This window comes from Aulonocara sp. 'chitande type north' Nkhata Bay, linkage group LG15, assembly GCF_057382095.1.
Source record: "Aulonocara sp. 'chitande type north' Nkhata Bay isolate Kocher_YH1m ecotype deep benthic linkage group LG15, A_spYH_male_GT1.1, whole genome shotgun sequence".
Lineage (NCBI taxonomy): Eukaryota > Metazoa > Chordata > Actinopteri > Cichliformes > Cichlidae > Aulonocara > Aulonocara sp. 'chitande type north' Nkhata Bay.
In genome coordinates, this window is record NC_141358.1 from 8,573,989 (window position 1) to 8,600,236 (window position 26,248).

At 40.4% G+C, this 26,248-nt stretch overlaps 1 protein-coding gene across 1 annotated transcript; it reads left to right on the plus strand.

Annotated features, from left to right (window-relative positions):
• Window positions 1-1,151: 1,151 nt before the first annotated feature.
• Window positions 1,152-26,248, plus strand: ppp1r14c (protein phosphatase 1, regulatory (inhibitor) subunit 14C). The gene is made up of 4 exons (XM_086264097.1): window positions 1,152-1,492; window positions 20,921-21,004; window positions 22,011-22,043; window positions 23,788-26,248. The coding sequence occupies exons 1-4, from the start codon at window positions 1,259-1,261 to the stop codon at window positions 23,860-23,862; spliced, it is 426 nt and encodes a 141-aa protein (XP_086120223.1). The 5' UTR covers window positions 1,152-1,258; the 3' UTR covers window positions 23,863-26,248.

The window sequence follows — 26,248 nt, forward strand, 5'->3', positions numbered from 1 at the left end:
TACACTTACATGATGCATTTTGACACTCACAATGTTGAATGCTTTTATTTTCAAACTTATCAATCCAGGGAAGCCAAATGGAAAACATAAAGTATAGATTTGATTTGAACAATAGAGTCAGCATCTAATTAATAAAAAGGTTTTTACCCTATGAAGCAGTTCAGCAAACATGTAAAGGAGCAAAAACTACACTTGGGCACTTTAAAGCTAGCTAGTTGTACCGAAAAGTGAAAATTAATAGAGTTATAATTGACTTGTTGGCCTATAATCTAAAAATGTAGGTCAAAAACATCTCTCGTGAATGATATCGAGTCATTTCGGAGCCAGAAAGGAACTATATCCTTTATTAATCCAGCTAAAACGTCTCATTTACAATAAAAATGCGTTTTTAATTAGAGATCGGGCAAAGGGGGAAGCAGAAATGGTAACAAATACAACATAACAGTTCTGCAAATATATTTTAAATGACAAGACTGGTTATAACGTGGGCACAATAAGGCACACGCTTGCAAGATAGGCCATTTCTTTAGTTTATTTATAACGCCCTCATAAATCCTGTCCATTACACTCTATTTGCCAATATAAGAAAAATATATATAAAACACACACACACATAGAAACAATCACTTTCGACACAAGAAGGGAGAAATTTATTTTAAATAAATGTATTAAAATACAAGTTAGGTTATTATTATGTCCGACAGGTGACGCAAAAGAGTTCAGAATTGTACTGAGTTGGAAAATATTCAGACGACTTCCCTACTTCTATATTCCACAAAATTTTACAAACCCTACTTTAGAAATTGGAAAAATATATTTGAGAAATATCAGCAACGCTGAGGAAAGACCCTCAGTATCTGCATCTGCGAAGATGAAGCACCACTGAGGGGCTTCGCTTTGTACGCTGCAAAAATGAATACATTCATTCATCTAATTTGAATCTTTTAAGCCTATTTATTTATTCATTTTTAACCAACTAATGGTACATTTTTACGCATTTGTCTGCAATTTTACCAACAGCAGGATGACCAGTTAGATTACAGTCACCAACCTTTATATTTTGGTTTGAGAGCCTCTCACTTCTTGCAGTGTTCGCTCCGCCTTCTCGCCTGTCTCCGGCGCTGCGCTTTAAATAGCAGCTGTTTAAAAGCTCCTCACCATTCTCCCGTCTGCCGTGCAGCACGCAGTCCCCACTCGGCACCGCAGTCCTCCCCTTCCATCCACACATTTCTTTAATAACACTCCTGCACATCTCGCTATGTCGGCCGCCAGCACCGAAACCAGTGCCCCTTTGCCCACCGCCGGCAGCCGCGTTTTCTTCCAAGGTGCGCCCGGAGTGGGCTGCGTGGGGTCCGGACCCATCAATGGGGAAGACACGGTCCAGAAGAAGCAGGGCAAAGTGACCGTGAAGTACGACAGGAAAGAGCTGCGGAAAAGACTTGTCCTGGAGGAGTGGATCATCGAGCAGCTCAGCGTGTTGTATGACTGTGAGGTAAGTCGAAAGAAACTCCAAAGCCGCACACGGCTGTGCGCTCTTGTCACCGAGACGGCTGGACAATGAACAGCCCTGGATGAAAAAAAGTGGCCCTGCATAGCTGCTTTGTTGTTCTTTGAGAGGTTGTGTTTTTAAATCTTATCTTTTTGTCGCCTTCAAAGACGATTAATCGAAACCGCTTTATACATTTCTCCTGTTTGGTCGACTTTGCTTTTTATGTTCAGTTTCAGTGTTGATTAGGCAGAACTGCAGCAGCCGGACTACTCTATCACTTTAGATGGTTCACTGCGTTTACAAGAATGGCACCTGAATAAAGTACGTCCATGTTTCATCTGACCCCAAATATTTTAGCCGGTGTCTCTCTGTGCTCTGCCGCACTCATACCAGCTGGCTTGGAGATACAAAGCTGTGTGGTACTCATGTGTCATGTCCCGTGTAATTTTCTCCCTTGTTAAAGAGAAAGAGGGATGGCTGACTCCACGAGGCTGAGAGACCGGCGAGAGAGAAACCGCACGTTTGCGCTTTTTACGCACCAGCCGCGTTGGCCATGAACGACCGAGACGCGCTTTGTCTCATTATTCAGTGTGTGTCGAACAAGTAACCTCATCCTCACACGCCGCTGTGAGATCAGCCCATGTAACAGGCATCCATCCACCTCACGTGCATTTACCTCTCCATCCTCGAGAGCCAAACCTCACAGGCTCATGATGTGATGGTAGTTTTCTCCGCGAGCTGCGTGCGCAGACAGCACGCGCTGGAAACCAGTATTGTGGCAAATTTCTGCCACAATACTCGTTGTGGGGGACGAAAGGGGTGCAGAAAGAGAGCCGATCTATAAGTCATGTCCAAGTGAACAGAGCCAGGCCTGGGGGATGGGGGAAATAAGAAGGGCAGTGGGTTAAGGACGAGCTGATACCGTGACTTTCGTTAACAGCCAATCAGCTCCTCTGACTCTGATTCCCCCACACCTTCAAGCTGAAGGTCTCCACAACTATGCACACACATACAGCCTTACAGTATGCCTGTCGCCACAGACTCAGCCAATCAGAGACTAAATAGGGGTCTGCGAGCATGTATGCACATGTGCATGAATCAGGCAACACAGAGGAGCTGAATTTTATTTAAACATAAGGTACAGGTGTGGGGACATGAGTATGTCTCATGTCTGCAGTTGTAGATGCGCATGTGGTTGTTAATGAATGCAGAATGTTGACTCTAACAGTAAATCTGAGAGCAGTATGTGTGTGAATATGCAGAAAGGAAACTTTTGTTAAAATTACAGCAGGATGCTGAATGTCATAATGTCTTTTTCAGTAGTTTGTTCTTCTGCTATTTCTTTCCCACATTTAATGCATATAGACCTCATGCATGCCTTCTGCACATAGAAGTACCTTAGTATGATTTATATAGCTGTCATTTTGTTTGCAAGCTTTCTGTTTTTTATGGTTCTGCTTTGGTTCATCCCTGGCTTTCTCAGAGTCTGCCTGAGAGCAGACTAGTTTCAATTTCAAAGCCATCCGAGCTCTTTGGCTGTGTGTCGGACTGTCATCAGCAGGTGTGCTTGATCTACACAGAGGTGACTGGAGTATTTGATGTTTGACGACGGCTGGAGTGCACTGGCCCAGCACCGATCTGTATTTTGGACTGTGATTTGCTTCATGCAAATGGATATTTAGATAAACAGGAAAACACAGTAGATCAAGCACGTACGCAAGCTCTCGTGATTTCCAGACAGAAAGAATTCAACACTTTTCTAAGAAAACACTGCTTTTGGTCGACTTCAGTTTAATGACAGAGTCCCTGCAGTGTAGATTTCAGCAAAGATATTCCCAGCAGCCTTACACCTCCTCATGTCATGTCTTTCACATGGCAAATGGGATAATATCACATGGTAATCCCCTGGCTCACTGGTGTTGTTGCCAGTCTGATGTCACACTGGATGCTGGAATGAGATCGGTGTTGTTGACTAGTGTTAGAAAGACACGGGCCTGATAATGAAATGAAACCAACACATCAATATTCTCCATTATTTTGACACAGTATCACTCTGCTGCATTGTTCAATGCTTTCTTTCACACAACACTGAAAAAAATATTCTTTTCCCTCATAAAGATGAAGCAGTTATTTTGCATAAGGTGGAACTGAAATAGATGAAATCCAAGGTTTATATATTCAAATAATTAATCATTGAGGAAAATCTGGGCTTAAATAGTTTTTTGTGTTTATGCGCATTCATGTTCATTTCATTCAGGCTCTTATGGCTTTGCTGCTGATGTTTGCTCAAATGACTGTAAGCATGAAGTCACACACACCCCCTTCATGCCTGTTAACACCTCAAGAGCAGGGCCCAAGATAGACCAAGGTGTGTATTTTGTGTTTGTGTGTGCACGGATGATAAATCGAAGTGGAGGCTACTGATTTGAGCGTGCTGGTCAAGCTGAAAGGTCAGCCACTATATCGGTTTCATGAGAAAACCTGATACTAGCAATCATCACAGAGGTGTGGGTATGCGTGTGCAAGTTTGTGTAGGCGGTGTGGTAATGTGGTGATACTGAATTGTAATGGACTGGAAGAAAGGTGAACTCAGAACAAATAGGATTATGTTTTTGGTGAGAATTTCACTTGTTCCCTGTAACTGTTGCCACAGTGCTTGCTTAGTAGCTGGAAGACAAATTGTTTAGAAAACAGTAAAGGGAGAAAATGTGTGTCATGGAAAACCTTGCCGTCTCATCAGAATTGAACTAAGTACTGATGATCCTCTAGCATGTCTAAGATCCAGCTACCAGCACCTCCAGGAGTGAACATATAAAGACATCCTTTGTTTAAGCAATAAAATGAAAATGTAAGCATTCATGGGAAACTTGTGCTGTAATAATATTGCAACTTTGATTTTATATTGATTAAATAAACCAGATATACATTTAGCCATGCAGGATGCCAAATTCTGATATGGAGAGGAGCTGGCTTGTTGATAGCTAAATGGTAAACTGAGCAGTACTTTTCTACTCTAACTGAGCACTCAAAGCACCTTTTATAAAATCTTCATTCAGCCAATCACGCACACAGCCTAGCCGGCAGGTGAACCACCGACCTTCCGATTGGAAGACGATCCTCTACCTCCCGAGTCACAGCTGCCCCTAGTTTTCACTCTTTTCCAGTCTCTCTGTATAAGTTACTCTGGTAGTGGCTGACAGGAGAGTATTACCGGACTTCTAAGGAGACAGGCGAATATTTTCTCTTATGTTGAAACCAACCTTTAATCTTAAAATGAACAAGATATCAAAATATCAAATTTGCCTTTTTGGCTTCATCTCATATATATATTTATTCCCTAAGCCTCTGTCTTTTTCCACCCCTCCCTCTCTCCCTCTGTGCCTCCTCTTTGGGTGAGAGGATAACAGAAGGTGAGTTCTGTCAGAGATGGATTCCCCTCTGCTCTCCCGGGACACGTTGCCTCTGTTCATTTTGGTGTTCAAAGGACAGGGAGGAGAAAAAGCAGAGAGAAAAAAAGCAGGAGGGGATGACCCAAAGAGGGAGAGGCGCTAGAAAGCTGAGGTCCTAAGTGCTCCCACTGCAGCTCTTAATATAGTGAAAGCCTTGACTATATTATAGGCTCATTGTAGTGCCCAAAGAAATCACTCACTGTTATATTACTTTATATGTGTAAAAGTATTAAAGCTTGAAGTGTTAATGGAACTGCTAACATGTAAGTTCACACTATGAAACACTTAACCCACAACCTCTCCTAGGGCTGCACCATTATTACGTAAATGATAATCATAGGTTTGTTTGTTTTTTAATCAATATTCAGTTTTTAGTCAAAATTATTCATTTATGCTAGCGACAAAAAATTTTTTATTACAAAGTTGTGAAAACATAACCCTGCTTTCATATCCATTTTGTGTGACATTCCTGCAAATGCACAAATGCATCCAAATTAGCCCTCCTCACTCACCTAAAGTGAGTGCATCTCTTAGAAGTCAAAAAATAAGCAAAACACAAATAACCTAAAACAAAATCCAGTCAACATGGCACTGCTTCCTGTTAACTAAAGCATCTTTGCAGACAAATACAGTGTTTATTCACCTCTGGTAAGTGCATTTGTATTAAGCAAAATATAAAGTCTTTCATTCTATTCGGTGCCTCTACATAATAGATGTTAATAAAACTCAAAACAAAGACAGCTTTGAGACCCCTCTATAGCTCCCTGGCAATGTTTTGCATAGGAAATAACATGTGTTTTGTCCAGTAACTTGACCACTTTCCTGAAACCCTCGTTTCTCACAGTGCTTATTAGATTCACTTTGCATTGTTTCTCTTGGCCTTCATGCATTAATTACACTGCAGATGGTGGCGTCTTTTCACCCAGTCGAATAACTTAAGGGAAGATTATGGTTCAACAGCAGTTGAACCACAATCTTCCTGAAGGGGGCATGTGGTGTGGCTGGTGTGTTGGCCGCTCTTGCTGGTGCTGTTATTGGTCCATCAGCCAGAAGGGCAAATATAACATTATATGTAACATTCAAACAGCTGAAACCGAGTGTTAAAAACAGTGAACAGTCTCCACTGTAGTCACTGTGTGTTATTTTCATGCTGTTTCATGCATTTCTGGTGGTTCTGCTGTTGCTTCCTTCCCTGTTCCGGCCCACTTGTCAACCAAGCAGCATTTGACCGTCACACAGCCTCATCCATGTTGAGCAAAGTGCAGTTGGGATTTAGGAGCAGCAACTCTACAGCACTCTTTTATTGCTCCTTGGTTTACATCACTTGCCCAAAATCTAAAGTATTTCCAACAGCAGATGATAAGCTGCTTTGAGGGATTCAGCCTCTGCTGTGCCAAATATTCCAATTCTGTTGTATTTCTGTCCTCTAACATAGTACTCGACCAGACTTGTCAAAGAAACGTCAAGCTCCGTGGTGCAGGGAACAGCTGTGATTGGCTTGTGCGGGTTTATTTGCAGGACGCCAAAATCATGATTGAGATTCGATTAACTGTGTGATGCCGTAGCCTCTCCCACAGTCAGAGACTTGAGTAGACGCTGTTGGACTGCAGATTAACGCCGAGGCCAAGCCGAGGTGATTAAAAGGCAGAGTTTGTCAGCACAGTGACGAGACCGTCTGTCTGAGAGCACCTGAGAGCAATCGATGAATGAGGAGAAGCTTTAGGCCTTTATTTGGTGTGTAAGAGAAGAAGAGAATAACCGAGACAAACAGATTGCTAGAGCAGTAAATATGTTGTTGGCTTGCGTACCAAGCTCAATGTGTGTGTTCTTCGGGGGGCGTATGCTGTAGAATAAGGGGAGAAAGACACTGTAATGCCCTACTTTTCCGTGGCTCAGCTTTAATAGAGCCCCACTCAATGAAGCTCATTCATGTGCACAGGCACAGACACTGCCAGCATACAACACTTGGCCCTGAGGCCTTGTGTGTGTTTATGTCTGCGTCCATGGGTGTGAATAAGGCCGTGTGGGCTTTTCGGGGCCATAATATCCATGGCTGAGCAGTCGGGGGTACTTTCCATGCATTGATAAGCATCAGGACACACACACATACACTCACAGGTCAGTGTACAGACGAAATGGAGCACGGACACTTGAGGAAGAAGCATTTTTGTTCTGGATAATACTAATGTTTCTATCTCCTGCTCCTTTTCTCATCACCACAATAACAGCGGTTGTTTAATTTCTACACTGTTTTGTGTAGGAGGGTCCCCAGGCGGCCTTTGTGTGCTTTGGTAGTGGACAGTGGAATCTGGATTCTGTCCCCCTAGCATCAACTTCCTGGCAGAAAAAAAGAACATCATTATCTCTCTCCGTCTGCATCATTATCCCCTCCTCCCTCTGCTTCTCCTGTGACCTTCTCTATAACATTTCTCGTTTGCCTTTTGTGCATGTGTGTATCTGTGTGTGTTTCCCCCCACATTGGGAAGCAGGAACAGTCATATACTATATCGTGCAAGCCTCGTGTGGTAGCTGCTGAGGAGAAGTAAGGAGTGCAATTCAAGCCAAGTCATTAGTGGCGTTCAATAGGTTTAGCAATACCATGCAGAGGGTGAACACGCATATCGGCATATACAAAGACAGGAGCATTATGTTACCACTGAAGTTACTGGATATACTGCATGTATACACAAACAGTTACCGGCACTAGTTTAACATTGTGGGTCTTTTATTTTCTGTTTTGCAAGCCTGTGAAAATGTGAATTCACCACCCACAGCAGTTGATGGATGTGATTCCCCTCAGTGATCAATCGAACAGGTCTCACTCTGATTGATGGCAGGATGCTGGCTGGGCTGCACTGCCTCATTATTCTGAAAACTGGTGATCTTTGCTACAACCTCTGGGTCTGTTTCACACCGATCAAATGTGCTTTTTAAAATCTGTGAAAGGTCGAGATTATACAAGAAGGTGGGTCTAAGAAGGAGGAAAAAGGGGACAAACCTGAATCCAGAATGACCCCCATTTAGTAAATCATTACTGCCAAGACTGGCAGACCCACTTGGTAGGAGATTTCACCGGTAAATTGGATAATTGTTTTACTGAGTGACCCTGATGTGTTTATGGATCTGGCGAGGAAGGTCGCTGTTGTGTTTACTTATCTTCCATTCAAATTACACGGGCAAAAATAGAAACCGATGGGGTCTGTGTCCAACCACGTGCTGGCGCATTTCGCATACCACCTGCAGACACATGCATGCGCTGCTAAACAAATCAGAGGTGTTGACAAGAAGGCCTTTTAGCAAGCAGCTAAACACCAGCTGTTGAAACAGTTATAAACACAGTGGCTGCAGAAAGGTATCAAATGTCTTTTTCAAAAGCAAAACTCAGCATGAAGGTTTTATTGCTTTTTTTTTTTTTTTTTTCTCCCTCTATAGTTTCCATCCTGGTGTAATTTCTCACTCTCATGTCAACTTCTGGTGCAGTCTGACCCCATCTGCTTTTTTGTTTTCCTCCGCCTCCTCATTTCTGTTATTTTTCTCACCAGGACTTATTCTACCATCTGTCTCTTAAGTCTCCTATTGATCCTAATCACACATGTCTACAAGTTGAAAGGTGGGACTGATACATCTGTACTATGGTAAAAGTTTATACGTGCCACTACGTAATACAGCTGAAGTATATTGTGACCTAACCCAGGGAAGATGTGATTGACAAGCAAACAGAAAAAGCTAACAGGAAAAGAGGAGAAAAAGCAAGCAGTCTTCACCTGTTGTTACCAGGTCGAACAACCAGCACTGGCTTCACCCTGCCCAGGGCTGTGAAAATATATTTGCCCTCTTCCTGATTGCTTTCTTATTATTCACACTTACATGTTTCAGATCATCACACAAAGTTTGGGATTAGACAAAGATAACCAGAGTAAAAACAAAGTTTCATTTTTAATTGATGATATTTGTTTATTTGTTTATTTATAAGGAACCCCATTAGCTTCCACAACAGCGGTTGCTAATCCCAAACCATCAAATACAATCAAATAAAATGCTACACAATAAAGTGAATGCAAAATATCTGCATAATTTGGCTATTACATCCACAGTGAGGTTTCACAGTTGTGAAAATATGAACATATAAATATCAATAACACTGAGACAAAATACACAAATTTCCATTACAAATGACATTGCCCTCTTACAATATTTGCAATAATTCAAAGCTGTTTGAATAGGCTTTTAAGCTATTTTTGAAATTATAAATAGAATTATTCCACTTGAAAGATGCTCTAAATATAACAGAGTTTTTAAGTTGCTTTTAACTCGAGGAATTACTAAATTGCGGTTTGTTGAAAATCGTGTATTATGATTATGTTTTTCATCTGGATACTGCAATTGAGCAGAAAGAAAATGTGGTGTGTTAAACAGTATTGCTTTCTTTATAAATACAAGCAAGCCATAGTATAATTTAGCTTGCACAGGAAGCCAAGCTTGTGGGGATAGGTTAATTGGATAATCCAAATTGCCACTAGGTGTGAATGTGCGAGTGAATGTGAGTGTGAATGGTTGTCTGTCCCTATGTGTTAGCCCTGCGACAGACTGGCGACCTGTCCAGGGTGTACCCCGCCTTTTGCCCTATGACAGCTGGGATAGGCTCCAGCACCCCCCGTGACCCTGAAAAGGATAAGCAGAAGCGAATGGATGGATGGAGGAAGCCAAGAAAGTTTATCATGCATTTTATCTATATTTGTATAGTATTTGTATAGTACGAACACCTTAACACTAATCTGTCTGATATCATTTGTTAAGGGACAACAAGTTATCCAAGCTTACCAAAGCATGAATTTACTGTGATTAACCACATTTTTTTGAAAGTTAAGTTCAGTTTGAGTAGCCATACCCAGGCCTGATTGCTGGCAGACCTGTTGAATCAAGTAATCACTTAAATAGAACCTGTCTGACAAAGTGAAGGAGGCTAAGAGATCTCTGAGAAACAAAATCATTGATATCTGTCAGTCTGGACAGGATTACAAAGCCATTTCTAAGGCTTTAGAACTCCAAGGAATCACAGTGAGCACAAATGGAGAAAACTTTGAATTTGATTAACCTTCATGGGAGTGGCTGGCCTATCAAATTACTCTAAGAGCACAGTGATGACTCATCCAAGAGGTCACAAAAGAACCCAGAAGGACATTTAAAGAACTGCAGGCTTCACTCGCCTCCGTTGAGGTTAAAGTTCATGATTTAACAATAAGAAAGAGACTGGGAGAGTTCCAAGACAAAAATCACTACTGACCAAAAAGAACCCAAAGGCTAGTCTCACATTTGCCAAAAACAAAAACATCTTGATGATCCCAAAGAGTTTTGGGAAAATATTCTGTGGACTGATGAGACAAAAGTTAAGCTGTTTGGAAGGTTGGAGTCCTGTTACATCTGCTGTAAAACTAACACAGCAATTCATGAAAACAACATCATACCAACAGTGAAACATGGTGGTGGTAGTGTGATGGTCTAGGGCTGCTTTGTTGCTTCAGGACCTATAATCAGGTTTATCCCATTTTTTTTTTTGGTCTGCTTGCATGTTTTCCACATCTTTCCTCAACTCTGTCCTCACGGTACCTAGAGGTTGCCTTTCCTAGCAAAACATCTGTTCAAGACCTTAGTAGTGAAACCACCAACATCATAACTTCAGATATTAAATATGTGTACACATACACATATGAAGAATAAATGTGGACAAGGTGAAAATAAAGAGATCTGGAAATGACAAATGCCTCTTTTCCACTTGCACCTTCTGGGCTCGACACGACTCTACTCCATACTCATTTCAGTTGTTTTCCACAACGATTGACTACCACCTTATTGTGGGTGGGTTTGATACAGCAGCGCTTCCTGTCTTGTGATGTCGTTTGTATGCGACACAAACACAAAACAACAATGGAGGACATCAGGCGATGGTGTATCTGCTGCTAAACTGATGGTAAACATCTGCACCGTATCACTGGACCTCAGTGTTGGTGTATATGTAGCTATTTCCTAGTTGCTGGGTTTCAGAGTTGAGTTGCTTTCATGACTCATCCAGTGATGTCACTCCCTGACGATGATTGGCATGCAGTCTATTGACATCACATTTTCAGCTCGTTTGGAACCCCCAACTGAGTAGGTACTAAAAAAGTACCTGGTACCAGGTACTACCACCTAATGGAAAACCCCAGTCGAGTAGAGCCAAGTAGATACTAGTGGAAAAGAGGCTAAATGTCTTCAGGTTATTAACTTGAATTAGACTGCTTACAAATGTAGCCATTGAATCCCAACATGTAGTGGTACAAGAAGAAAAATGACAAATACAAGGCATCTCAGTCCTAGTTTAGTAGTGGTGTAATTTCCATTTTACTAAGCTTGAGCTTTGAACCCAAACACTGATCAAAGATGATCATTAAAAGAAGAGACTAAGGAGAACCAGCTGCAAAATGTGCAACCAGCAATGGGGAAACGGAAAGCTGCTGAGACCATGAAAAGAAAAGGCGTTGACTTGTCACACGCGCACACTGATGTTCTTGTCTTCCTATGACATCTCCTCCCATCCCAAGATGATCCAGTTAATCAGTGGTTTCTTTGTAAGCAGGCCAAATCAATTCATAATCTGGCTATATGTAAACACTGACTCAGTTTATCTGGTTGGCACAGTGAGAAGATGCAAAATACCGTCGTCATTCGCACGTGTCTGAGAAAAGGAAATATGCAGAAAAGGAAGACTGTTGTTTTGACTCTCAAAGTCATGGGCGTGTGCTCATATATGGGCGTGTGGCTTGTCTACCTTTGCATGTGCTGCATGACATTGCACATTTGAAAGCAGTTAATGCAACTGAAAAACAAGCACTAGAGATGAAAGAAAATTAGAACAAAGAGGGTGTATTATTTTTATCAGTTCTTAACCCTATGTTATTATACTCCCCAAATAGCTGGCCAATATGCAACATGGCTGCTTCTGCCCCTGGTGCTCATGATGTTTTACATCCAGAATGACTGAAAGTGCTCATTTACACTCAGGGCAAAGGTCCAAATGGGTCCCAGCTGTTGACCCATTAGCCTCAGGAAGAAACTGTCTGCCTGATAAATACAGTAAAATAAATCCTGTGCAGGATCACAAAACTGTGAAATAAAGTCACAAAACCGGCACTGGCATTTTCATGCTTGACAGTCTACTGTAATTTTTACTCTCTTTTTTAAAATCAGGATTTAAAGCAAAGGGGAGGAAGGGTGATGTTAAGTATTTTGATTTTGTATAGCAATAGGGTAAAAAGGCTTGTGTGTCAGCTGATGCTGTAAGTATTTTGGGCTATTGAAGAAGAGACTGTGCAAGGTAGAAGACCTAAAGGCTCTTGACAAAACATTAAAAGTATATATTTTTTTCTGTGTAACTACCTCTGATGTTTGGGAACACCTAGACTTTAGTGATGACATCATGCTGGTATCCCTGTCTTTTGCAGATGATGTTATCTTTTGAGCTATAATGGAGATTATCTATGTATCAGCCATGTAGATGGATAAGCACCTACATCTCTAAAGGAGGATTCAAGGCATAGGTAGTTATTAACCTTAAGTGCATAGCCTCTGGAAAGGATCTTAAACTCTTATATAAGCACAGGTTGGTATGGAAAGCTGAGGTTAAATGTCGCCTCTTTCTCCCTGTCACCGGGTATTTTAATGTCTCTGGCTTTCACTTATAAGTGATTCAAATGGCCCATTTGGCATTAAAAGAGCAACAAGCATTTGAGAATACTAAATCCTAACATGGTTTTATTTATTTATTTATTTTTAATTGTGCTTTATCAGCCTAATGTACTCATACGCCAACCATATTCCATGACCTCAAACACATAGGTAATGATTACAGTCCAAGAGGGGGGATAACTTCAAATATGATGTATTTGACCTAACACTGGCAGCGTAACGAGTTTCCAGATTTGTCTCTTTGGTGTCATTAAAAAAATAATAATTTAGCAAAAGATCCTCATTGATGAAGCTACCTCAGTATATCAGTCACATGACTTGCAAACATTTAGAAAAAGCCCAAACAAACCAACAAAACTGCCGATTTGTAAGGCTAATTTCTCAACTGATAAAAAATATAGGTGAGAGTTTGAGAAATGTGGAGAATGGTCCATGGCAAAGTTATCCATCAGGCTTTGTTTGCAAAGTTAGAGCAAAATGTAGCAATGTCACAAACAGTGGTGTTACCAGTCATGGTACCAACCTATTCATGTATGCATGTATATATGTCTGCATGTACTTCATCTCCTCCTCAACAGTTGAGCCAATCTGAATGAAACTTTCTACAAACGTAGTCACACTTATAGTGATTATTAACATCTATATGTATATATATTAAAAAAGATTTATTAGAAATACAAATTCTCCTGGTTTTCCTATGTATTATGTTCATCTTCATGACATGCAATGCAATGTTACGTTGTCCATTTGTATTTGTTCATTGCCCGTGCCTAACGTAAAGGTCACCAAAATTTGCATCCACGACAGAATTTTGAGATTGTTTGAGAAAAAGCAATGCCCACCTGGCTAAAGCCAGTAGTATATATATATATATAAAAGTGTATATAACTCCAGTGTAAATCATAGAATCATATGGCATGATGCAGCTACACAGAATACAAAATTAGAGCAATTACCTTAAAGACTATGGGTGGGGGACTAGTTCTTCCAAACTGCAAAGGTATTGATGTATTAATTGATAGAGAGTGATATGTGGAAACTCAAAGGGAGAGACCATTTATGACACAGAAAAAAAGAAATCAGAGGAGACTCAGCATAACAGGGCAAGGACATGGCTTCAACATCAAGTTTTGGCCATGGAGATAAAAGCTACTACAACACCAAAGTGGAGAAACATCAGGGGGAGAATGATTAGGACATTTACATCACAACGAGATTCTTAAATTTAGTATGCACGATCATCTGTTATTTTTAACTGAAAAGTTCCTTTGAGTATAATTCCTCCCCACAAGCTTATTTCTCTGACAGTTCTCCTCTCTGATATACTGTGTCCTCCGGAGTACAGCTGAATCAGCGTGGGAAAGAGCTTTTGCTGCAGTAGCTAACTTCACCCAGCGAAGTCACATAATCTATGCTGTATGGTTTCAGCAAATTGCATCGCTGGAGGGCAAGAAGAAGGTGCTGGGAGGTGGGGGTGAGTTAGGAAGCGAGGGATGCAGGAACGGAGGAGAAGCCGGCCTTTATTGGTTACTGTTCCAAGTAACTTTTTGCTTTCCCCATGCATTGAAAGAAAATCCTTGTATTTAGTTGTTTTACTTCTCTCCCGTCCCTGTTTTCCTTATGTTTCCTGTCCTGTCCCTGCCCTGTGATTCTTTGCATTCTTTGTCACACTGTAGTGTCTCTTACTCGGTTTAACGCGGTCTCTGAAGATGAATTCATCCCACCTTGAGCTCTTGCTCGCTTTGATGTGACAGCGCTCGGCAGCAAAGAGAGGAAGAAAGCTGAGCTGTGAGGTTTTAGTGTTGCGCAATCCTCCTCTTCCTTGCATTCTGCATCATCATCACAAGTGACCCACTTATCTGTGCGCTCCCCATCTCCCTGTATCTTATTATCGGCTCTTATATATTGTAATTAGCAGTCTCGTACATGGTCTCTTTTGTTTCTTTTCACATTTTTCCTGCCTTTTCCCCCCTTTCTTTCATCTCTGCGTGGTTGCTAATTTAACACAGGCCTACATTCCTTGTGTTTGTATTTGTATTTTCTTTTTATTTGTCAGGGAAAATTTACAAAGCCATTAGTCTCCTAAGAGAAGAGATGTACTGTACCAGATTTAGAGGCAAGCTAATTTCCATCCACATTCTCTGGGTCAGACAACAATAAAACAATGTAATGACATCATCAAGAAAGAAATGATACTCATACCAATGAAACAAACAAGTGCATTTGTTATTTCACTGGTCTAACGTTTGCTTATTCTTCTTCTCTGTTCTTCTCTTTAGACATGTCTCCTTGTTTACAATACAGGGTGAAGGTTTTAGCATCTCTGCACGATTAAAACTCTTCCTACGTTCTTCCTTTCCCACCAGCTCTTCCTGTCAGTCTCTGTTATAAGCACTGCATCACATGCATACAGAGCAGTGATTAAAGAAGAGGCGGTGGTATTATCTTATTTACTACATAACTCCTCTTTCAATCCAGTTGAGCCCGTGTTTGTGTGGTTAATATCGGCTAACACATGAGAGGGATCAGTCAATGTCAGCCACCTTTTTTGCACGTGTTACCCACTGAGGGTGGAGACTGAACGTTGTTGAGCTCTTTGTACTGCAGCAGATCTATGTCTCTCTCTCTTTCTTTTACACACACATGCACACTGAGGATTATGATCCTCCAGGTAAAGTGTCTTTTTGCGATGATGCAACAGCACTATAATAATCAGTGGCACCATTTTATCATAACGCCACGCTTGAATTTAAGCTAGCAAGCAGGAAGCCATAAAAATAAGCATAAAGATCCAGACCTGCAACGTGAGGTTTCATGTGGCCCAAGGGGTAGCAGATCTTGCACTCCAGCTGCTAAGTTCCTCTGTGAGCGTGTTTGCTGCTGGCTGTGTAAATATCTTTGAGTGCTCATCGTCTGTGAGTTTGACTCTGTTGTTTTACCTTAGAATATTTCCATTTCAGAGAAGCCTATGCTTGAAAATACTCTCAGCTGTTATCCATTATCAGTTGCCACTACACATAAAGACTTGACTGAAGTGTTTAATGAGGCAGCTGAACCACACTGTCAATCTGTGATAACAGGACCGAACAGAAAGTCAAATCAAACTGACCAGGAGGATATGCATATCCTGCAAGAGTGGTCTGCTGAATCACACCAGGGTACATTAACATGTCTTCCTTTTGCTTTATTGCAGAGTCGTGGCAGATCATGTGTTGTTTCTTGGATGAACTGAAAGCAACCTTACTGAGACATTACCTGGCTCAGCTGAAAAACTCACGAAAGGTCATGTGCTACTCCTCAAACAGAATATTTCTAAAGTGAAACAACATTCGATCGCGGTTTCATGTGACTCGTTAATTATGTCTTCAAGTAGGATTTGCTTCTGTCCAATGTAACTGGTAGATCTAGTTCATAAAAGTGGGCCATGAATAGGAATAATTATGAATCACTTGGCTGAGTGAAGCGATCGCCCGTAACAGAGTTTAACTCTTTGTTCGCAGAAAACGTTTGAGTAGTCTGAATAGAGTTTGCGTTGAGTCACGGGGTTGGGCCGCTTACATTAGCTTTGATTCACCTCATTGCGGATGAAGCAGACTGAAAACGCTGCTGGCTGTTTAGCTGTCGGTGAATATGAGTCTGGCAGACATGCATGCCTCACTTCGTCTGCATCTCTGCACGCAGCAAACACACACAGGCTGGCAGTGTTGCTCTCCGCTTCTCTCTCGGCCTCTGTTTTGCCTGCTGGCTCTCACACGTCGTCTTCACAGAGTTGCCTTCATTACAACAAACACTGCTCCTTGTTATCTGTTTTTGCGCACACCATCCTCTTCGCACAAACTCTCGCTCTCTTTTTCTAGTCATCTTTATATCTCCCTTCTGCATATGCAAACAAAAACCAGCCGTCATCTGTGAAAAATGCTGAATCTAGGCCTCTTGTGCATAAACAGGCGTTCACAGTTTCACAGCACTTACCATTTTTTCACATTTCTGTTTGTTTTGTGGCTGCCTGTCACTCTCTGCCATTGTGCCTTTTGTCATTTTGTATGCTGGTTAAATGGAAAATTATGTTCCCGGTAGCAGCAGGTGTGACCTTAGCCATTTTAGGCTCGCGATCATCTAGCAGGACAACATCTTCAATGTGTGTGTTAGGTGTGAGAGCGTGTTTTTTCCATTCTCACCATCTACACAGTGTGTTTAATACACTTAGGGACTGTAATGCGAAGCCCAGTGGTGAGTGATTCCCTGTAGAAGATTGATGGTAGCAAAAACCGGCGTGGGTGCATGTGCGCGTTTGTAGGAGCCGGGATTTTGTTGGCGATAGCCTGCAGTCACGCCTGGCGAGCAGGCCGTGTTTTTAGTCATCACCAATCACAGTGACAGGGGGTGACGGAGTGCCTGCTGACAAGTGGAATATTCAGGGACACACACACAAACCCACACGGAGCATTCAGGGTGAAGCGAGTGATTGATAGCTTGGCACACAGGCAGGCAGACAGACTTGTCCTTTGCCCTCAAACATCTTAAGAAGTAGGTCAGTCTGCTAAATTTATGATCCTGACACGTTTTCACTTTCACATTGTTACTCATTCGAATTCATGCTTTCATGTTTATTATTAGGTTAAACCAGCAAATCACAGTACACAAACTCATCGACACTGACCGAGGCCATGATCTCTGCACTCCACTCACACGTCTGAATTTGCAGGTAGCTGCTGTGAGGTGTAAACAACATGACCTTCCAAGGAAGGAGGCATGTTTGATGATTTGAACTTTTAGGTTTTGTCTCCACTAAGGCTATGAAACCCAGCCTTTGTCTAAAATTTTTAGAGACAACAGCAAGAATATTTTTATATTGAACAGTCTAAGATTTCCTTAAGGACCAGCTGAGCAGAGTTTTTTGTCACCTATTTTCAGCTTTAAAAAAAATGCAAAATGTAGAGGAAGCCTGGCACTGAACGGTTTGACCTCTCTTATATGCTTATATTGTAAATACTTAATTTCTCTTTTTAAGATTTATATATAAATCACTGTAATATAACATCGCTGTAATCTCATCTTTGAAATCAGCTGGCTAATATCATGTGGTTCCCCTTAATACAGCTGCTAAATCTGTGGGAACATGGGTGCGATTCCTGGAATTCTGGCACCCTGATGCTGCCGGGTTTGCCGGTTTGGGCCTCAATAATGGTGCAGTTAAGGAAAACAGTGGTTGGAGATTTTGGTACTAGTAAAATTATTGCAACTTTGTGCAGTGATTTTGAAATCTTGTTGCCTTTTGAAGTGGTTGTTTGAAAGGTGGGGGCCAACCCTGCCACCACATGCAGAGAGTTTCTGTCTTCAAGGCAACTTTGGTTCACCAAGATGGTGATAAAACAGCAATAAGATGGAATCAGTCTGGTATCATTTGGGGTCAAAAGGGCAATTACATGAGAATTTGTTTGTGACAATACGCCAACTAACTGTGGTAACTCAGCAAAAATCACAAATCTGTTGCTCAAAGGTATTTATTCTGGATCAGGATGTCAGTTTCCTTGCAGCTTTATCCCTACTGGGGATAAAAATAATTTAGTTTGGACATGCACATGTACACCACAGCTGGGGAAATTCCACACAATTAACACAACATATGCGTTACTTTGCAGCCGGTTGCAGCCTGACTCCAACTGATTCCTCAAATCTCTCTGCATTTCTAAATAAGACTGGTTATTTGCAAATCTGTCTGGGAGAGATTGCAGTGAGTCTGACGCAAGCTGCCATTGTTTGAAGACAGGCTGACTCGTGCACCAGGAGACTCGTGCAATAACAATTAAGTGCAGTTATGAAGAATTAGACAATGAGCGAATGAGAGTGATGTGACCATTTAGTCTACTGCAGAAAAATTATCACTAGACAACCATTACTTTTTTGTTTTTCCAATGAGCAGTTTTTGCTTTTTAGGAGTGCCCTCATCAGGAGAGGTGAGTTCAAACTTCAACAATGTTTTTAAAGTTGCATTGCAGATTTAGGAAATAATCATTTTACACAAATAAGTATTCTGATCTTGAGGTTTCAAGCAAACATCAGTGCTTGTGCTTAGCAGGACAACACACACAATAACATTACCATCATTTCACCACCTCACATTAACTCAATTTTCTCACTTTTTTTCCCTCTTCATCTAAATCAATTTATCCTTCCACTCCGCAGTCTGAAAAAGCTCATCTCCTCTGATGATTAGCATTTTTTACACAACCTCTGTTCTGTGGTTCCACCACATACACACTCATATGCTAATAGGTGGCAGGCTTTGACATATTCTGACCCTTTCCTGGCTTTGCTACCTTTCTTCTCAGTTTCCTCAACGAGTGAGGATTTCAGAGCGAGACCCTCACGCTAAGACGTTTCAGAGAAAGAGGTGCTTAAAATGCAGGTTGTGTAAATGCCTGTCAGGAGTAAGGATCGAGGTGGGGTAGCCTTGTGTTTGTGTGTGTGTCTACGTGTGTGTGTGAATGTCAAGTGTGTTTGAGATGAAATATAGATGAAATATGATCAAGCCTGTTTAAGATGTGGTAGAATTTTTTTTGACTGTGTAAATGGGTGCTATGATGGGATGTTTGTGTATATGTTGCCTAACTAAAACAAGAACACGCAATACATTTGCACTAGTTCATCAGTAGTCAAATGTGTGCATATTGCAGCACATTTGTCTCTTGGAATATACATTTTGTCTTGCAGGCTACTTTCAAAGGTATAACTGTAATCTAATTTCATTCTGTGCATATCGAAACACCCACGCAAAACTGAGCAGTGACTGAGCTTTAATGCTGAGAGCTAAAATCAAGCCATCCTTCCATCCTCCTGTCCCTGTGTCTAAATACCAGTGCATGCTCGAGGCTTCACCTTACACAAGAGTCCTCTGGGAGGCTTACACAAACACACGTGCAACTAAAGAACTAGTCGCTTTTATTAATTTTAGTTTACTGCAAAAATAATGATAGATATCATCCTACAATTTTTATGGAGGACTACTAAGGAATGTTGTTTAGTATGCATTAGATGAGAAAGGCATTAAGGCTGCAAGTCACATTCACTTAAAACCATGGGTTTGATAATAGAGCCTGAGCCAGGCTCATGTGAATGTATCATAGCATTATAGCCTTCCAGTGTGATGTGTAGTACAGTAATATAGTACAAAAGAAAATAAAGATGTTTTCAGTGAACCTTCACCAAGACTGTTCAATAAAGTGGTAAAAAAAAAAAAAAAAAAGAGCACTGATATCCTATAAGTTCATCATATAGCTGTCTCTTAAATTTTATGGCCGGTAAAGACTTAATTTACAAAGAAATAAATTATTAACATACAAATAGTTCAGTAGGTAAGGGTTGGCAAAATCTTGAAATCTGAAAGCCATGGAGATTTGGGTGTTGAGTTTCCATATAAGTGACAAAAAGTTAACACTTGGCAGTTGATAGAAGGTGATTGGGGGTATATTTTAATGAACATGTAGTAGATAAAGATTCTTAGTCTTTTATTTATGTATTTATTTATTTATTTTTAATTAATGTGCAAATGCCCAAAATATTAATCCAGTATCAACAGTGTCTTTGTTGATGCTAGAGAAAGATCATAGATTTGGTAAATGGAAGAGAAAACACTAATTACCGGTTTAAGACACAAAGTCTTTCCTGTGCAAAAGAGTGCAGTGACCTACATGAGCGTTGGCATTAGATGTAAATTATAGGGAATAATCTGAAATGGAAATTGTATATATTCTAGGGATGGTGGAGTGGTATAGTCACAGATTGTTGCAATTAATATGGCTGTTGATAAAGGCCACTGCTTGTATATACATGGACACTTTGGCTTCAAAACCCAAAAGGAAGAATTTGGATGATACATCATGCGGTAGCTGGGAGGAACAGTTTGATCCTCCCTGCGCCGTCCGTGGGTAAATAAAATGAACCAGTGAAACAGCGGACCTTTGAAGTGGCACTGAGCTGAAAACAGCCTTTAACCACTAAATGGACCAACCCACAGTAAAATGACATTTCCATATGATGCCTGTTCCAAAAAGCTAAATGCTAAATATGCTCAGCTTGTTTGCAGCTTGAAGTTCAGAGGCTCAGACACACTGTTTGTATAAACTGTGTATAATAAGTGTATAATATTCTTGTTTTCCGTTTTAATTTCTTATTTACTCCTTCACATATTTATGTGCTCGTCTTCCACAAGTTCCTCTGCTTGAGCTGCTCAGTAAACCAGAGTGTCTTTGTGTTCCAGGAGGAGGAGATGCCCGAGGTAGAGATAGATATCGATGACCTGCTGGAGGTCAACAGTGATGACGAGAGAGCCAGCAAACTGCAGGTATGTTCTTTGGGCTGCATTTGTAAGTCCTCAGAAAATACATTGTAATCTCATATAGGAGATGAAATAAGGCGAAATAAGGTAAGTGGGGTTATCAGGTAAAATGGGACATTCATGGTTCATGCATCTCATCTATGGTATATATTGTATATATCTTAGCTATAAATACATACAAATATACACTAACATGTACACATGAACACAGTTGTACATGTATACGTTAGAGGGTAAAAGAGGTGTGTTGATATTGAAGTAATAGATATTGGCGTCAAACTAGTTATCACTAGTCTGACACTGAAGAATGTCAGACTAGTCATTGTAGACAATGTTTCAATGTAGACAAGAGAAATGAACAAAGAGAAGCAAAGAGGATCAGAAAGTAACAGAAATGTGATAGAAAGGATGTTTTCGAGGGAGGCTATATATATATATATATCTATACATATATATATATATATATATATATATATATATATATATATATATATATATATATATATATATATATATATGACTGGCCCATTTTTTGGCAGTCAGTCGGCCCATTTTACCTGAACAATGTCAAAACTATGGGACAGCCCAAATTTCAAAACAGTAAAATTCTATTATACCAATCCAATACCAAAAAAAAAGCAGCTGAACACAGTTAAATGTCATACACAGGGTTTTTTTTTTTTTCTTAGTGTCCGAAGTGATTAACCAGAAATTGTCCCAGGTTACCTGAGTTCACCCTAGTTGTTCCATAATGGAAACACTCACCTTAAAGTCAAATTTTCCATGTGACTGCTTTGTATGGTATCCTGTTTCTGTTGGCTCTACTGTATGGTGGACCTGTCCTCAAAGACAGACTGATGTCAAACATACATAATCATCAGTCTTTATGTTGTCTGAATACATTACCGCGGTTTTCCATATCAACAAAAGCTAACCAACCAATCCAACACAGACAGTGCTGGGAAATGTCCCTAAACAACTCTCTGTTTTTCCTTTACCAATTTCTACACAGGAATCATTAATAGACTGCTACAAACCAACAGAGGTAAGTCTTCCGGTGAAGCTCTCTTTTCCATGTCCACTGCTTGAGATCAGTGACCTGAAATTATTGATCCGCACATGCAGTATTGAATTTGTAAAGTCACATTTTCATGCTACTGTCACCCTGACCTGAATGAAACAAGTGTTAGATGGGCCCATAAGCTACACAGAACACATACAAGCACACACAATTTAACTTTGTTCACACTGGCGCTTGTTTTTGAGTGTGCGAATGGGTGTGTGCGGGTAAGCTTTCAAGTATCTGGGTTGGGGGAGTTAGGGTTAAGCTATTTTGGTGATTAAAGGTGGTGCAGAACAATCACATTACCTCTACATACGGCCATGTTGCCCAACATGGACTGCCCATCTGTCATCTGTGACTGTTTGCATGTGTTTGTGCGTGGCATTAGGTCAGCCTGTTGAAAAAATGTCAAGGTCACTGGCATCTGAGATAACAGCAACGTTCAGCCAGGTTGACAGCTGCTGATACGTGTCACTCCTACACATCCGTACTCGCACACGCGCGCACACACACACAGATTGTAATCCCTCGAGTCTGGAGTAGCCCAGATGCCATTTTGAACACAATCCCACATAGATGACATGGACTAAGGACAGTGAAAAGCAGAGGCAATGGAGAGAGAAGGTGAATTGTGACAATTGGAAGCAAATGATGAAGAAAGGATGAAAGTAAAAGAAAGAGAGCACTGTTGGTGAGAGAATGACAGGGGATGAAAGAAGCTGTTACAAATGGTGAAGGATAGATGAGACCTCTAGATCAAGGAGGAGGAAAAGAAGAGAGTGACAAGAGGAGGGAGGTATCAGTAATTAGGGCACGATAAGTGTCACCTCTGTTACAATTGTGAGGTTTATATTTCAGCACATTCTCGATCCGAGTCACACCATCGCAGACTTTTATAGAGCCATTAGATCAAGATGAGGAATCTTTTTCTTCCATCCTTTTCTGACTTATTGCCTCATAAACTGGCATTTCTTTTTTGTGACTTAAAAAGCAATACCCATATGACTGGGGTTGGCCAGTGTTTGTTTTCTGTTTGGTACAAATTCTTTTTTTCCTTTCCTACAGTACTACGCTTAAGACTCTAGCCACCACTCATTTTTTATGTTTCGGTGCCAATAAACCAGATTTCCTTGTAATTAAAGTGGTCTTGAACAACAGTACTTCAGGCTTTCTGAAGGTCTTTCAAAGTTTTCCTGTTGCTTTTTCACTTATTTTTAGTCCAGTCATTATACCTGACTATTTTCAGAGGAATGTTTTTGGTTTGCTTTTGCTGAACACAGACCTATGAATCATCTAAGCATAAAAAAAAGCACCAATTCAAGGAATGAATCACTGTTGTGTTTACACATAACAAATAACTTTGCAATTACCTGTTACAATTCTTAATTGTATCTTTAGGAACTGTGTTATTAGGTCATTCGGCAGAGTAAATATGGTTGTGTGTATAACCTGTTTTCTGTCAGTTGTATATTTATTAAGCCATTAGACAAAGGATTCAGGATTCAGCCTGCAAAATCAAACAGAAACTAAAGAAATGTTATAGATTTGAATTATGGCCTTCTGATGCAAATCTCATTTGATAATTGCTTAAGCTCGATTTGTGTGTGTGTGTGTGTGTGTGTGTGTGTGTGTGTGTGTGTGTGTGTGTGTGTGTGTGTGTGTGTGTGTGTGTGTGTGTGTGTGTGTGTGTGTGTGTTTAAATCATTTTTTCCTCTTCTCCCTACAGAACTTTGTCCGTGAGCTCCTCGCAAGGATAAGGGGAATGAGAAAACTTAGCGCTCCAACCAAGAAGGGCCTATAATGGCTCAACCATCAATCAGCCATAAACTCCGTCATCTCCTACTTAGCCCGCCATACATGGACTGTCATTAAACAGAATAATTTATCAAAACATCAGTAACTGTTCTGCAAACATCTGCTGTATAATCCATGAATTTAGCACTAGTCATTCTTTTCACGATCACAATAACAAGGTGTATTATAATATTTGACTGTTGAAAGGTACATAAGTAAAGCAGAGCCAAAATGTTTAAATAGTCACAATATCTGGAATGTGCCAGAACTGCAACTGTGCTTTTATACAAACACCACCTAACTTCATGTGTCAGAGCCATGTAAGCTTTTTAAACCACTCCTACAAACCAAACAGCCATACAGAATAAAACGCCAACAAAAACTTTAAAAGAGGTGGTAAAAATAGTTGCAGTAGGTGTGAAATTAGCTGTAGCACTATTTAAACACAGTGCTTCTTGATCTTTTTTTTTCTTGTCCTATTTTTACGGAGGTTTTTTGCTGTTGCGTCTTTCTTTTTTTTTTTCTAAAGTACTGTATGTTGCCATTTCTTGTTCACGTGATTGAAATGTGGTCTTCGAGAGTTTGAGTTCTTGTCACCCTCTTTATCCCTACTCCATTATTGCTTGCAAATGTAAGGGAGCTCTGTGGTCTTGTGTCAAGTTCATTTAAAAGCACAACACATTAATACATTAATCCCGTCGTCTTTTGTGATGTGTAAACTCTGGAAAGAGTGGGAACGTTTTATCAAGCAGTGCTAAAATCATATCAAGATTTTCTTTTTTCCTTTTTTTGTTACCCAGTCTCCTAGTATACTTTTCACCACAGCAAGGCATGATGGGTGTTGCAGCTCTCTGTATGAGACTACAAAAACCTGTATGATTGGCAGCCTTTTGCTCGTCATTGTACATGTTCATGATCTCCCTTATTGGAATACATATCAGTTGGTAGTTTAGATTCAAGCTCAGCACCCAAACACTGTAGTCGTTTTTACACCCGGTTCACTTAATTCTGCTAACTTGTCTCTGTAATAGCGGTTGATGTTGCCTTTAAGGACATTCAGGATCAGTCCACTTTTTACTCAGCACTGAACTTAAACTACTGACGACTTGAAAGCGTAAGAACAGTGGCATAAGAACCCCGGAGGACTTGACACTTTAACTTGCCGACAGAAGGTGTGCCAAAACTGGGATCCTAAAATGTCAAACATCATGGAGGCATTAGTCTGCCGCAGCTCCTACTACAGAGATATCTTTGGGTGGGCTCAGAAGTTTTAGTAATTCTTTTCATGTTGCAGGAAAACTGTGTTACAACTGAATATAAGCAGGTTTAAGAGGTGGATTTGTTTTGTTGCTAGTAAATTTCCCTTCAGCAACACACTGAAAAATCTCTGGTACAATCACGAATCCCTTACAGGGTTGTGCCCAGTTTCATTTTGGAATAATTAATCGTATAAAAAAGGAAGGTGCAGACTAAAACCTGCAGTTTGATATAAAGTATAAACCCACAGCTGCCAAAGACAAAAGCAGGGCAATGTTTTAGTTTAACATAACACTTGCAAAGCACCCACTTGCATGCTAACAACAGAGACAAGGTATTGATGAAGAGTATATTATAGACCTATAATCAAGCAAAAATAAAAAAAAAAAAAACTTTTTTGACATAGCTACCATGTATGACTTTGTAAAACCTTTTGTGTTGAGACAACGTGACGTCACGTTGGAGATAATCCAGGAAATTTTAAAAAATGGTGCTGTTTTTGATGTTCTTCCCAGACTTTGGTTAAGTTATAAAAGGCGTTTTCACTGTTGACTGGTGACTGAGAAATGTGTCTGCAAGAAGTCTGTCTCTCTTGACTGATGGAGTGGATGCTCCAGAGTTGCATCTTCTATTTCTCTGTCTGAACTGGGTTGGATACGTGTCATCACTCTAAGCTAGCAATGGTGAGTTTTTCTGGCTCGGTGAATTTGGAGGAAAACCATGAAGATGGAGACATTACGGGCTACTGAGATTCATATCAAGGTACTCTATAGGATTTTCTGTCAAGAAATACTTCAGGGGCAAGTGGCAGATATTTTATTATTTATGGGATTTCATGTGGAGAGTATTTTGAAAGTGTCCATATATAGAAAGCTCTATGTTTGCATGTGTTTTTAAAGTAGCATGTTGAGGGGAACATTTTCTTGGCCTAAAGGTTTTTATTTCACAAAGTAAACACTTTCCTTTTTTATACCTTTATTATTATTATTATTATTATTATGATACAAAAATGTTATTCAGTTGCAGTTTTGTTCTGTACATCCACAATAAGCTTTCTTCTTTTTAAAATGTAATGTGGTGTGGTTTGTTTTTGCCGATAATAAAAATGCAGAATGACTCTGTACTGTTTAAGAAAA